A 15,906-nucleotide genomic window follows, 5' to 3' on the forward strand; every position below is an offset into this window, starting at 1 on the left:
ATAACAGCTGCGTATCCAAAATCATAATGCTTTCAAACATGAATTTTACTGCTTATTATGCCGCTACGCTATGCGTAGTACGCATGACTGTGTAAGCCCACACTTGTCCAAGGTATTCATCTCTTCTCCGTAGTCTGTAGCGCGTAGTGGGACGTCGGTATGGATCCTACGGATGCGTACAGTACGCAGAACTGTGTAAGCTCCCATATATGTAAGGTATTTTGCTACGGTTTCGTAGTCCGTAGCGCGTAGCATACGGATGACTGTGTAACGGGCCTTAGTGTAGTCAGCCCGTTTGGGTTTGGTAATGCAGCTAGTTTTAGGGTCAGCGCAATAGATCGTAACAGGTCGCAGTGCTGGCCCCCTCCCGTAAATTCCATTCCAATACCAACCATATTCCGCTACGGTTTAACTTAACCGATAGTCTATAATACGACGCGTTAAGTTAAACTCTCGGTTAGGTTTAACTTAATCTTTAGATTAACCATATTTATAATACGGACCTAAGGCGATAAAATCCTTGGAATGGCTTCTTTCGGAAAAGAAATTAACCTGTAAGGCCCATACCATAAGCTTACGGCACGTAAAAAAAACCCTGTTTCAGGTAAAATTTCTCAACAATTTCCCGCCCACCAGGGGTGTAGTCGTGCCAAGGCGCCAGCCCGGTACTTCTTTCTGCAATCTGTGACTTTAATATTACTTTAAAAATAATAAATTGTCTTACGTAAGTCTTACTCAACTTTGTATTTTGTTAAGTATGGATTAGTAGTATTCGTACAATTTATGCAGCGGGATGACTAATGAGTAAGGTTCGGATAAAGTAACTGCATCAGAATAGGCATCCTTGGTCCGTGAGTTTTGTTTGCAAACATTAACTAGTTGTCGCGTGTCCCCCAGCCGACAGTAGTGACGACGTATGTATATTCAGTTCCTATCGGCTGTACTGTCCATTCATTGATGTTTTAGCTAGGGGGTGGGGAGCGCTCTTCCCGTCAGGTAGAGTTTTAGATAGTTGAAGGGAGTAGTGTTTACTTAGTCTGAAGGAAGTCAAGGCCCTATCCTATACTGCCTAACCCGACATAGCTACTTTATCCGAACCTTACTAATGAGTAGGCCTAATAATAATATGGTAAATTAACTGTGTACTTAAGCCTACATACAACAGCCGACACTTTATACGACCCTTTACTTGCGTGCTTAAACCTATTATATATACAGGGTGTCCCATTTATTTTGTGCACATATTATAACTTTTTTGTTTGGATAGGTATTGCAATCTTTGTTTTTGAGAGTTATGTTAGAACGAGGGGCTAACATGAGTGTAGATATTTGGTGCATATAACTACATTATGGTAAAAGATTCGCGTGACATCATCAATTTTTCAAATAGCACTACATACTTTAATCATGTTACATTGATTACACAGATTAAGATGAGTTCCAAAATCTATCACAATGTCACCTTCCCAATCAATAACAATAACAAAATGCAAAATGAATGCCATCAGAAAGTGCCGTTTGTTGTGGTGCCCCATTCATCTTGTGCATTAACTTACACAAAACGAAAGACGACTGACGACCGTACACGTCGTGTGTTGTATGTTTGCTGTCTAACATGTAAACAAACCACAACAACTGTCCACGCCACAATCCACGTACAGTGGCCTAAAGGTTCTCCGGACCTATCGCCACTCGACTTCTTCCTGTGGGGAACTGTAAAGGACAGTGTGTACCAGAACATTCTGACAACACCAGACGACATGCAGCAACGCATTCGACAGGCTTGTGTGTCCATTCAGCCAGCAACATGCCGGGCAATCATACGGTCTTTCGAGGAATGCCTTCGAATGTGCATTAATGTGAATGGTCACCATTTGGAACATCTTCTGTGACTCTCAAAGCATAACATTATCACATTGGAAATACGTTTTTGTTTCGTTTTGTTGTTATTATGGATTAGAAAGGTGACATTGTGATGCATTTTTGAACTCGTCTTAATGTGTGTAATCAATGTAACATGATTAAAGAATGTAGTGCTATTTGAAAAATTGATGACGTCACGTGTATTTTGTACCGTAATGTAGGGGACCGTTCCTCCTAATATATCATCAAAATGCAATGTGACAGTATTCATTTCAGCTGAATTAAAATCATAGATAAGTTATGACAATTGACGGAAATTTACCGTTTTACCTATATTATCGAATAGGTATTACTATTTAATACAAGTTTTGTCAAGCAGAACACATTCAGTTGGTGATATCTGCACTCGGTAAATTAATAGTACATTATGCAACGAGCCTATAATGATAGTAATTAAGACGCGAGTATGTTTGTTTATGAAACGAGCGCAAGCGAGTTTCATAATTTTCATACGAGCGTCTTAATTACCATTATAGGCAAGTTTCATACGACTTTTTATGCTCGACCATATTTCTAATTTGAAATTATTCATAAGTATTCATGTTATTCTTATCTGACTGGGGAGCGGAACTGATCTTGTGCAATATCTCGTAAATTGTGAAATGTGCGCAGACGCGAAAGTATTGATTTTTTTCCGAGAAACAAATGTCATTGACCTTGATATAATCTAAAGAGTAAAATAAGCATTAATCTTTATATAACCTTGAAATTGATTTAGACATTGAAAAACGAGATGGCAAATTGAATTTATTTGAATATTATTTACAATTAACGCTAATTATTATAGTAACAGAACATAACTTTCTGCGACAGTATTGGATTTCCAGTCTCCGTGACGTTTCCCTCGTTGTCTTTCGATTGCATATCCGAGAATAATCGAAAACCTGAACTTTAATGAATAGGTGTACTTTAATGGCATGCATTAAAGGACTGCTACCAGGTGTATAATTACTACATTTCGGCATGGTCGAGCATAATTTATTTTATGCAATTCCAGTTTTATAAACAGGTTGTTATGGCGACTAAAATCGCGCATCGTGTTCTTTTTATGGCACGCGTGCTGTAAAGGTAACATAGCAACGCAGAAACGACGACATCCATCGTTTCGGCATCCACGAAACAAGTGAAGGTTGTCTGGGAAACGGAAATAAACCACAGCTCCTAAAAATCACAATGTTATTACATGAGAAAAAAATATGCCTGAAAATTTCAAGGCATTTTGTAATTTGCTCCTAATTTATAATGCTAGGATTGCATAAAATGCATTCAAACTCGTGTATAATCTTGATTATGAACATTCTCTCGCTCCATAATTCCCAAGTTTATACACTTGTTGCATAAATATCTATAATCTTATTGAATAAAATAAAATAACTACTTGTAAAACTTTATTGTCACTGCAAAATTTACATAAACAAGAGCTTTTATTTTGTGAGAATAGTTCTGAATTTCACCTTACTATTTATTGATTCTGAATATAACAATTCTATACAATCTATATATTTCCTTTTAATACAATATCATGATAAAGTATTATAAAGGATTACAGGTAGAAACGAATTAAGATATCACAACTACTTTTAAGTATTTCTGTCTAAAATTATATAACAAAAGTAAACATTGTAACATAAAACTTAACGTAACAGAGAGAAATATACAAGTATTAACATGGAATAATACAAATGGAACTGAAATATCCTATCATATTTACAAATAAGAAATAAAATATAAACGCTACAACAAATAAAGATAAAAACGCACATCTGCAGCCAGCATCTTAGTACGAAACTCGGAAGCTTTACTCGAGAAGCAGGCCCCAACATCTAGTTTACAGTATACACCTAATTATATGACTTCTCGTCTATTTGATATAAGCTATCTCTAGTAAATATAATATATGGATTTGACATATTATTATGTTTATAATTAATTAATTAAAACATTATTATTAATATCTTGAAATCGTGTGCCGTTCAATTTTATATTGGACATAGTTACGGAGGCGCTCCGATGTACAATCACGTGATCTCGCTAGTCTATAGTTGCTTATAAATACTTTATGATTGACACAGGAAGTACGTTCACAGGAAGTTATCACGGTTGCTTTGGCAATAACAAATAACGGCCCATTCTGAGTTGTGACGTGGTAGCATCGTTGCAGGCTCATAAACAAAGCCACGCTTGTTCGTGCATTTATATTTCTTCTGTGGCTTGCTTCCCAACTAACGTAAACAAGTTTGTTCTGTTTTGATGTATTAATATAACACAATTACGATAAAGAAGCATTCAATGACGGGATTAATAGAATAACAGAGTAAGTTGCGTTTAAATTAATCGTTTAAACTGATATTAATTTAATTCTCGGGGCATGAAGTTTGTTTAGTTTTGAGACACACCGACAGATCGCGCGAGCATCAAGTTTCAAAGAGCGAAATATACAACATTGCTCTGAAGACGCATCACTGGTGATCACAAAGTATTTTTAATATAACTATAAAGTAAATAGGGTACATCGATTGCAATCTGCACGTAAAAGCGTTGTATGACATTTCTGTGACTTGTGTGCGAGTACTGCCACATTTGTTTAATTATTTCTCTTATTGTTTAATACATAACCCAGAATTATTAATAACGATTAAAGTTCACTGCTGCGGAGTAGTAGCTAGCATGTCTGACCGTGAAATAAGTGGGCCTAGGTTCAAATCCTGGTTGGGACAAATTGTCCGGTTGATATTTTTTCCGGGGTTTTCCCTCAATGTATTAAGAATAAATTTTGGATAACTTTCGATGCTGGACCCTGGACTCATTCCGCGGCATTATCACCTTCATCTCACTCAGAGCCAGATAATCATAGCAGTTGATAAAGCGTCATAAAATAACCAGTAAAAAACGAATAAAATCTATAATCAAACACATTGCAACTGATATCGCTTCTTCAGTGTCCAGAAATAGATAGATGGGGTTATTGACTTTTCTAAATGTAAAATAATTTGTGGGTGTACTTAATAGAACACGTGTAGTTACTGTGCATATATTTCACACTTTCTAAGTTGAAGGTATGTTTGCTAATAACGATACGTGCTAACGCGACAGAGAGAGTCTAGCACAGTATTATCGACTGCGAATCGTGACTGGCTTTCAACGGAAACATGGATAGTGCAACAGCGTGACGTCACTCATCGTAAACCGGCCGCAGCAAAGAAGGAAATATTCTTCACTGATGACTATCGTGTGAGCATATGCTCAGAAACTTTCGTTAATATTGCCACAGACGTGCAATTTGAATACGAATTTATATGGAAAATACATGTTGTACGTACATGTACGTACAGGGTTTTTTTTTTTTAAATAACGTATAGTTGCAATTAAAATTGAATGAGGGGATTTGTGGCAAAAAGATCTCACAAGTGAAATATTGTATTAAGAAAGGAATATTTTTTGTCGAAACAAAATATTTTTACGACTATTTATGTGTAAGTTACGACGTCAACGAGAACACTATACCGATATGTATTTTCCTGTAAGTGCTTTGATCCTGGTTGAGTGGAAGAGATGGCCTGATGGCCTTAACTCTGCCAGGGAAAATAAAACTGTTGTTATTATTATTATTATTATTATTACTATTATTATTTTTTTTTTAACATATGAAAGAGCATATTTTATGTAATATATTTCATTGATTATGTACAGAACCACTATAGTTATGGTTACTATGGTAACAATTTTATTGTTTGACAAGTTTAATTAGTCCTTTTGTTATGAAAGCAGTTTTATTGACGAAATAACATTTGCAGCATTGTGATGAGCTGATTTTAACCATTTTCTTGTAGGACACCATGTTTTTAAGAGTTGGTGGTTGTACTATCCTTTCTCAACCCCCTATATGAATGGAAGACCACACCTGTCTTTGGTCAGCGGGTCCTTCGGACCTAGCCGGGAGGGCTTACTTGAGTCCACCGACCGTTCCCACCTCTGAATTCACCTAAATGCATACTGTGTACCAGAGAAGAGGACATGGAGATGAAGCACTTGGCTAATTGTGAAACTCTTAGGACATTTGTGGACCTTCCATCAAAATATTGGGAAGAAAGAAGGATGATGACTTCATTGTTAAATCCAGAGCATTAGATATACACACACACGCACACACATTGACGAAATAAAAATAAAACAAAATGTTCTTAACAGAAAATGATCTTTTTATGTCTCTGACATGTCCATGTTCTCTTAAGTTTGCTTCTATTCTACGCACAGTTAATCGATTTGGATGACTTTCATTAAAAAGTTTGCATGCCTCTTACAGTTTGCGTCTTCTGTCATCAAATCATATCATTCTCTAATTTTTTGTTAAGAACATCTTGTTTCATGTCAATTTTATCAATAAAACTGATTTCACAATGTAAGGACTAACGAATTGGCACCATAATAACCATAACCAAGTGCTTCTTTACAAAACAAATTAAATATTACATATGAAAAATGATTTTTTAGATGATATTAAAACTATAGGGTGCCACTAAAAATGTTCTTGACGGCGTCATAACTGCACAACAATATCGCATAAATATTTTGTTTCGACTATTACACTCTTACTACGTCATACTACTTTTGACCATTAAAACGGTACGAAAGGACGTATTTCAACCAATCATGGCTGCTTATCGCACAATTTTATCGCGTCCCTAGCATTTGTTTAATTTTATCGCGTCCCTAGCATTTGTTTCTTTGTTTGCCAACATTTGAAACTGCGCTGGTCTGGACGTAATATATATATATATATATATATATATATATATATATATATATATATATATATATATATATAATTACAAACCACTCCAGTCGGTGCACAGCAGTTTCAAATATGACTCGCATTGGCATTCAAGAACAAGAATTAATAAAAATCACTTATCATACTATGCATCTTCTGAAATCCGATTTACAAATAAATGAAGAGCACCATTCGGAAATCCTGAATAAATTGAATACACCATGTAGGCCTAAATCAACGAGTTCCACTTCTATTACGCACACGTCCGATATAACATCAATTGAACCACCAACCATATTCAAATTTGAAAATTGTACATTCAATAATTATTCCTTTTAAAATTATTCATTCGGAAATTCTGAATAAGTTGAATACACCATGTAGGCCTAAATCAACGAGTTCCACTTCTATTACGCACACGTCCAATATAACATCAATTGAACCACCAACCACATTCAAATTTGAAAATTGTACATTCAATAATTATCCCTTTTAAAATTATTCATGTTTATTTTTATGTCATCGTCGTTAATTAAAACTTTTCTAACACTTGAAGGGTACACGGGAAAAAATGAACAATGTTACAATGCTGTTAAGGGTCATTATCTAATTCACTGTATTACTGCAAACTTTAGTGTTATTTTTACCAATAGTGGTAAAGGAGAATCAAAACCTCGTATACACACATCAATTAATTCATTTCAAGTAGAAACATCAATAAATTTTGCAGTAATATACTGAAATAAATCACTATCTGACCTTTAATGCAAATGTGACATTGTTCGTTTTTCCCGTGTACCCTTCACTTGTGTATATAAGTTAGGTTATGTTATAGCTTCTGCTATATGATATTATGGATAGTCACGTATCAGAGATTGTTTAATATTAAGATTTATTGAAAATCATCTGTCAAGTGACGTTGATTACTGGGATTCGGATAATTGAAGTGGAATGTTGCATTTTAATAAAAATGAAACTGAATCAACAAAGCCTTCTTGACTAGTAACATTGCCATCGTGTATAATAGATCGAGAACTTCTCGACGAGAAGGCATTGCTCACTACTGCCATCTAGCATGCATCTAGCGTGATATTTGTAATGTTGAGATGATACAATAATACATTTGAAAACAGTTGTATTTTCGTAAGTCAATTAATATTTTATTGTATTGGAGTACTTCGTTACTTCTAATCTTTATATACTTTCTTCTAATCGTGTAATAGTCAATTAAATCCCACTCGAGTTTTGATTTTCTCTAGATAAATCAAAACGTCTAGTGAGATTACTGTTGATACAAAAAATATTCCTTTCTAAGTACGGTACAAAGATTGACTGGGCTTTTTGTCCCAAATTCCCTCATTCAATTTTAATTGCAATTACGGTACCGGTATGCGTTACTTTTGAAGTACCTTGTATGTGCAAAACCGATGTTCTGTAAGACTCATAACTTTATGGGTGATTTTACCTGCACTTGGTTTTGGTTAAATTCATATTTGGATGAATAAATAACTTGTATGAATGTTGTAAATATTCATCAAGTTCTATATTTTTAACCCTTTTGAGTTGCCGTGCTCATAAATTGAACAGAATAAAATCGTGTGAATCGAAAGGAAATGCTATTTTTTTCTTTCTTTTTCGCTGAAAATCGGGGTATTTATCGGTCCCGAGAATTATCTTCGGAACGCAAATCTCGATGCCGGTACGATCCCAGAAAATTCGAGAAGTATTGCAACCCTGTACAAATGACAGCAACCAAAGAAGTGAGGGGAAAGAACATGAAGACATGGCATGCAGGAGATAGCTGGCCGTAGCTGATTGCGCAAAGTCCAATACAGTCAAATCTCTCTATAGTGATATTTAGAGGAACAAAGAAAAATATTGTTTTAAAGAGATGTATTGTTATAAAAAGGGGTTTAAAAATAATAGTTAAATTAGTAAGAGGCTTTCTATTCAGCTTTTACTTGGTGTGTATATTATGGTACAAAGTGTTAAAATTATATCAATGGAACCCTCTTAATATGCTGCATTGTACTGTCCTACATTTTTTGAAAGAATTCACTTATGTCAGTTTGTTTCAGAGCTCTCTTCACTGAAATTGACACACATAAAGACTATATTAAATCCAAAGATACTAAATATTCTTCTGGAACATCACTAACACTAGACAGGAACTGTTGAAGTGATTCACACGCTGTTACTGCTTCTACTGGAGTTATAGTTGAAGTGACTCGTTCCTCCAGATCATTTTCTTCCCCTTCTTCTTCTTGGTCATCAGGGTTCCCTCTAATTTCAGCAATTATGCCTCCCTCTATAGGCTTCGGGAAAACTAAAATGTCATCATCAACAGCAATGTATTTTTCTGGAGGAGGAAGGCTCTTTTCCAATTGAACACTGTATATGGTGAGGGCAGAAGACAATGAATTAATGCCCTCTTCAGTGGAACTACTTTCATTGGCTTCATTTCCAACCTCAAGGGATGAGAAGCCAGCTTTCTTCCAACAGTTCCGTACTGTCTCAGGCTTTTCATATGACCAGCTGGCAGCAATCATTTCACAAGCTTGTTTACGATTGACTGTGTGAGGATTAGGGATCTTCTTCCCTATGTTAATTAAAATCCTCTCAAAGCCTGGTCCTGTAGTAACCCTTGAAACACTTTATTATTCCCATGTCCAGAGGTTGTAGAACTGAAGTGCAATTAGGTGGAAAACATTTCATTTTACCGGGCTTTATCGTAGTAGAGAGAGAAAATGCTACACTGGGGACCATTAAAATGTATCGTTCAATAGAGATGTATCTCAATAAGGATTCGTTATATCGGGAGAATTTTTACATCGAAGAAATACATTTTATGCCGGGAACTATATTTTTAATCGCAATAGAAGAGTTTATCGTTATAACGATAATCGTTATAAGGAGATTTGACTGTACTTTGTTTCCACGCCCGGCTCTGAATCGCCTATTTATTTTAAACATGTTTCACATAGAAACTTGGATTTGTTCGACACATGTTGTGAATAAATTTAACGCACATTAAAACTATTTTCAGTATACAAATACCAGCGCAAAGTAAACGAACATCAATGTTGTTTTGTAACAAGATGAATGAATTTTGTGACGTATTTAATAATAATAATAATAATAATAATATTATTATTATTATTATTATTATTATTGGGATTTGTCGTGCCAAAATGAAGCAGCAAACAAATTATACCAAGAAATAAGTTTTTTGGGATCAGTCCTGTGAAAACGTATATTTTTGTAAAAAAATATTCTAAATCGAATCTTCCATAGTACCTGTTAGACTACAATATACATAGAAAAATTAACAGCATGATTGTAAGCAGAGAAATCTTGTGACTTCCAACGAAATCATCTGCTAATGGAGCTGTAACCGACTCTACATTACACAACCTGTATTTCCTAATGAATTATAGTGTGCTACGTCAGATCTTATCGTGACGCATGCTTACCAAATAGTCAGAGTGCGAAGTCCACGGTTTTTTTTACACATAAGCAGAAAACAAACATGTAACAAATATAAATTTTCTTATCTATTCTCTGACTGGGTTACTATACTACCTGGCATTTGCTTATACTATACCAAGAAATAATTACTTCTCAATATGTATTTGAGAAATATTCATTTTAAGCAACAAAAAGCACAAAAGCCATATGTTTCTGTCATGAGATCTAGGGAAATGATCATCATTTTGGAAGAATTCGATGCCTCCATCTTCAAAAAAGAATGACTTACGTGAACTACACATCTAAAAATATACATACAACATATAACTTATGCATTTATTTTATTAGATTTGCTCTTCAATTATTCTTATGCCTTACTTTGTATTATTATTTTTTTTTGAAAATCACTAACTTTATTTCACTGAATGGATCATTATACCATAATCCTACTAGAAAGTTAGGGCCTGGCTCTGACTAAATCATCCAGAGATCGATCTATTAGTATGACATTTTGTTTCTTTGTACTACAATTATTTACAACGCAGATTTTACAGTTCTTGTACATACAATTTGTATTAAATTCTGTTGTTATTCCAATTGCTCTGGCATTGTTGTTGTTTCAAAACAAATAAATAATTATATACAAATTAATAACACTGAGTATTTAGCGACGGCCGCAACAAATGAGACACTAGAGAAAAATCAAAGTTTCACTGTCACAATGAGAGGCGAGAATTCGTAATATATATAGCAATGTTATTCGCAAAAAACAGTAGACAATAATTCTGAAGTAAATTCATTGCCATGACAACCTATAAAATAATTGGCCTGTCTAATTTTAGAAAAGTTATAGGCCTATCGTATAAATATGTTCGAGAATAATTCATAACTAAGATTAATGATATTATTATTGACACTACTACTGACCTAAATATACTGACATAGAAACTATATCATTAATATTTTTGCGTTCCTCACACTCTAAGTTACTTCTACATTAAATATGTAAGACTAGAATTTTTCCTAAACAATTGACACTCTTTTTGGAACTGAATACAATTAACGGTATATGATTCTTAAAACAAAATTGTATTCCTAAAACAATTTCCACCATCTCTACACTCTGAGCCCATATTGTTTCTAATTCGAGAAAAAGACGCATTTGTTGTGATTTCCAAACACCACTATTTCTGAACTAAAGACGTTGCCGTGACAGATAACACATCTAAGTAATGTCTCACTGTGAAGGAGTAGTTGCTTTTCTCAGTTGTACATTAATTCTGACTTACATAAGTTGATATACTATAACGTAGTCATGATTTACTGAGTTTGAAATATATATTAAGATATTAAAACTTCCTACAATTATGGGTTGCCTAATCTGGCAAAGTATACCGAACATAACATGAAGTAATATGAACAAAATTATTTAGAAAGCGTGGTTGCGTGAGGGGCAAAAATGCGTCTAGTAATAAAATTTATATTTTACATTGATTTTGTATTATCTGTGAAGATCCTTTAATAGTGAAAATGTATAAATCGGTGTATTCATTTTGAGGGACCCAATAGGATATTAATTATTGAAAAATACAGATACTGAGTTTGAAATAGATCTAATAACCAGAAATAAAGTAGCTTCTATTGATGTGGCCGTCGCTATAGAAAAATTGCACTTCGAATCTAAATAAACATTTAATATCTAAACCAAATAAATTGCCAAAACGTAAGAAAAACTGGTGTTAACATCTAAACTTATATACACAAATATAGTAATAGGTGTGCATAAGAGAGGTTAAAAGGGCTAAGCTGCACTTTCTGACCAGAGTAAGACTATATTGGCTTTCTACTTTTGTACATATTGACTAGCTTGTAACTGTAATAATATTTGGTCGCTTATGAAGAGATCATTCGAGCAATTCAAAGCACATATCAGCTCTGCAGGTACATATTTAGTGGATTACATCAGGTATCTAGATGAGACAGGAAAAGTTACAATACTACTGTGATCACTTTGAACAGAACCAGTTGAAATCATGCCGTCGAAAAACAATAGGCTCTTCCAAATATGCCAAAGTTACAATACTTTGGTTATAATATAATTTTCTGTACGTAAAACCTTTTGAGAAATATTTTTGATGTGTAAAAAGTAGTAAGGACATTACTGAAGCCTTTCCTATTCAATCCTTATCTCAACTCTCGTGATATATCCCACTTTTACTGACGGCGTGATTCTTCGGATCAAATCATGATCGTTCCGAATGAAAATAAATGTAGCCTATATTATAAAAATAACTATCGAATAAAACTGGTGATTAATTCTACTACTCAAAACTGTCGAACTGCTCAATAATTTGTTAAGTGCTCTTAGGAATTATGAGGTCTTCCATTTAGTTTCAATTTCGTAACCACTTATATCTGCCATCATTAATTTTTGTGTCTTACGTCAGTTATAGTGAATATTCTGAGATTCTTTCATATGCCAGCCTTTTATCTTTCGATCACCGAGTGTCATCCAAGGAAATACATTTCAATACACTGATACTTCGTTGGTTTTTGTTAGTGTGCAGATCTTTGCTGTGGCGTAACCAGCGGGTGGCCCAGGCCCAACCAAAAAATATGCGAATTTTTGCGTTTTTAATGGAAAATACTCAACATTAAAACTAAACAATGGATCCAGAGCAATAGTTACCCTCGATAGCAGAGGTGGGATATGATGATAGAGATTGGATTAATCTTGCTCAGGATAGGGACCAATGGCGGGCTTATGTGAGGGCGGAAATGAACCTCCGGGTTCCTTAAAAGCCAGTAAGTAAGTAAGTAAGAAATATTAATATCTAGCAGGGATTCATGTCTATCTATTCTAATAGTTTCTAGCATTTTTTTAATTGTTATATCGATGTTGCAAAAGCCTCGATAAACTTCAATGGAATATAATATTGCAGATGTTTTTTTTTTTTTTTCAGATTATCACAGATGAATACGCACAAAAATAAAGCTTAATTTTATTACTGTTGTCAGGAAATAATGAATCGATCCTTACAAACAAGTATGAACTGTCTTAGAACTGTAAACTTTAGACTTTTCAGTTTTGTTACTGTGTCTATTATACCGGATAGCCATCTAGATCTTTCGTGATTTCAATCGCCTCTCAAAAGAAATAGGGAACTGTGAGGGGATTTTATCACTTCTATTAGGAAGTACAACTCAAACAATTTCTCAGAAACAAGAAGTAATAGTTTCTACATGTGCTCCTTAGATAGGACGAACAATAACGAAACGATATTCAATTTCAATCCAGGTTCTCTGCAGCATATCTGGTGTGATAGTTACTTTTGTTTCCACAATGCGATACGTAAATTGTTGAAGTCGATCACCTTGGTGGACTACACATTACACAATATCCTCGATATAGACCCAAAGAAAAAAAATTAACGGAGCAATGTCGGGAGAACGAGGAGGCCATGCTATTGTACCGCAGCGTTTCAACCCAACGGTTTGGAAAAGTGTTGTCCAATGTTGTACGCACAATGATGCTCCAATGAGGCAGTGCTCCATCTTCTTGGAAGGTTATGGTGGGCTGTTTGTGTGTAGTCTGTGAAAATACGCATTCTTCTAGCATATCTAGATAAGGAGCTGCTGTGACAGTAGGCTCAATAAAAAATAAAGGTCCAATATTATCATATCCAGCGTAGGACCACACTATACATTTAGTTTCGGACACAGAACCAGTTAAATTTCCCGAACAAATGGAAAGTTAACTCGTCAGAAAAGATAAAATTACTAACAAATATTGGTTTTCGTTAATGCGCTCTACGATCTCAATTGCAAATACTTGTCGCTGAGGTTTGTTGGTTGGTTTGATTTATTGAATAATTTATACCTTATAAGGGTAATTCTTACTTTGCTTAATTTCCGCATCGACAGACGACAATCACCACTGCCATCCACTTCAGTGATGGAATATGTGAGTTGAATTTCTCAATAAAAACGGTACAAATTTCCCCGCACCTTTGGTTTTCCTTTCATAGACAATCAAAATCAATCAGGGAAGTTCCAAGGGGCCATCCCGTGTTGTTGTTGTTTAGTCAACTGTCCGAAGACAGGTCTGAACGTATGAGGCAACTAGGCCAGAAGATAATGGAGTAAGGTGGGCAATTTTGTGTATTGTATTGTAAATATTTCGAGATCCTTTTTGTTATCTAATTTTATAATTCTGTCTTGCTATTCACATATTTAATTATGCTTAGAGATTTAATATATTTTCCATTAATATCAAGGACACTGAACAGCAGAGTGATGCTGAAACAATGTGTTTTAATGTTTTGTCACTTTCTGTTTAATATTTGCTTCATTTTTCCAGAGGTTTTTTAAAGACATTTTTATTACTGCATAAAATCGGCCCCAAAAGTATCGTAATGACATTATTATTATTATTATTATTATTATTATTATTATTATTATTATTATTATTATTTCAAATATCAGATGGAACTCATTAGATGAAACGCCTGATTCCGGAAATAACAGAAACAATTGCATGTTTGAACTGCGTATTGCCTGTGAGTGCGTCAGGGTTGCCAACTTAGTGAGGTAATATCTATAGAGAGTTTAATTTTTTGTCTAGTGGTTCTGATTGAGTACTTCAGTGGCATATTCAACCGTGCAGAGAAATGTCAAGAAGACATCTCAAAGGAGGATAATGCCATAAAACAAAAAAATAAGAAGTTTTAAGATACTGATGAAATGATGAATTACAAGATAATAATTTTTCCACATTTTCTTCTACATAATTCTGTTATAATTGTAATTGTATCAAGTAACTTATGCAATGTAAATTTTCATATATTCTGTTGTACATTTTTATTGGTTCACAAAATTAGTTTTACTATTAAATATATGACTGCACACTAAAAAAAAACCTGTATTCTTCCATATATATAATGAAACTGTATTGTAAATGTGACAGCCACAAACTAGTTTTAAGTTCTTCCAACAGCATGAAAGAAAACTTTTGAGCCATTCCATATTACGACTTCCGGTGTAAGTAATTTTTCCTGTCATCGCTAGATATTTATATTAAAATTACTGACTAGAGAAAACACTGTTTACATTTCATCAAGAAGTACCAGCAAACCTTATGCGGTTTCTGTGGTAGTTTTCCACATGCGAAGGGAATGAATCGTTAAAAGAAAAGTAAGTATTTTTAGAGACGAGAAGAACTAAGAATAGAGAGCTCGGCTCGGCGGCGTCTCTACGAGCTGGGGAGGGTCTCAATGGACTCGCGGAGTTGCTGGATGGATTGTTCGCCCACGGCTGATATCATGCCCTCTGGCGTGGAGGGGTGCTCGTGCTTCAAGATGTCCACGGCCTCCTTCAGGTACTTTTCAGCCTCCTCCAGTCTCACTCTCAGCTTCTTGTCGTCGATCTCTTTGTATCGCCATTGGCTTCGTGCGAATAGCATCACAGGAGCGTGCAACTCGTACAGCGTCATGCCTGAAACGAAGAAGCAGATGTCAGCTCGTTGCAGAAAGTCATTTTAGTGTAAATTCAATGACATTAAATAAATAAGTGATCGAACGACCAGATAAATAAATAAATAAATAAATAAATTAATTAATTAATTAACAACCATGCATGATATAATATATATATATATATATATATATATATATATATATATATATATATATATATATATTACATATATACAGGATGAAAGAGAACTTATTACATTAATTCACAGT

At 34.5% G+C, this 15,906-nt stretch overlaps 1 protein-coding gene across 1 annotated transcript in view; it reads right to left on the bottom strand.

Moving 5' to 3' along the window:
- Positions 1-3,298: 3,298 nt before the first annotated feature.
- The window catches only part of SmydA-3 (SET and MYND domain containing, arthropod-specific, member 3), a 77,005-nt gene continuing 64,397 nt past the window's right edge, over positions 3,299-15,906 (bottom strand). The window contains exon 7 of the mRNA XM_069843499.1: positions 3,299-15,655. Within this exon, the coding sequence (XP_069699600.1) occupies positions 15,414-15,655 (242 nt within the window). The 3' untranslated portion in view covers positions 3,299-15,413. The remainder of the gene's footprint in view (positions 15,656-15,906) is intronic.

The sequence above is a fragment of the Periplaneta americana genome, chromosome 13 (genome assembly GCF_040183065.1).
Source record: "Periplaneta americana isolate PAMFEO1 chromosome 13, P.americana_PAMFEO1_priV1, whole genome shotgun sequence".
NCBI classification, from domain to species: domain Eukaryota; kingdom Metazoa; phylum Arthropoda; class Insecta; order Blattodea; family Blattidae; genus Periplaneta; species Periplaneta americana.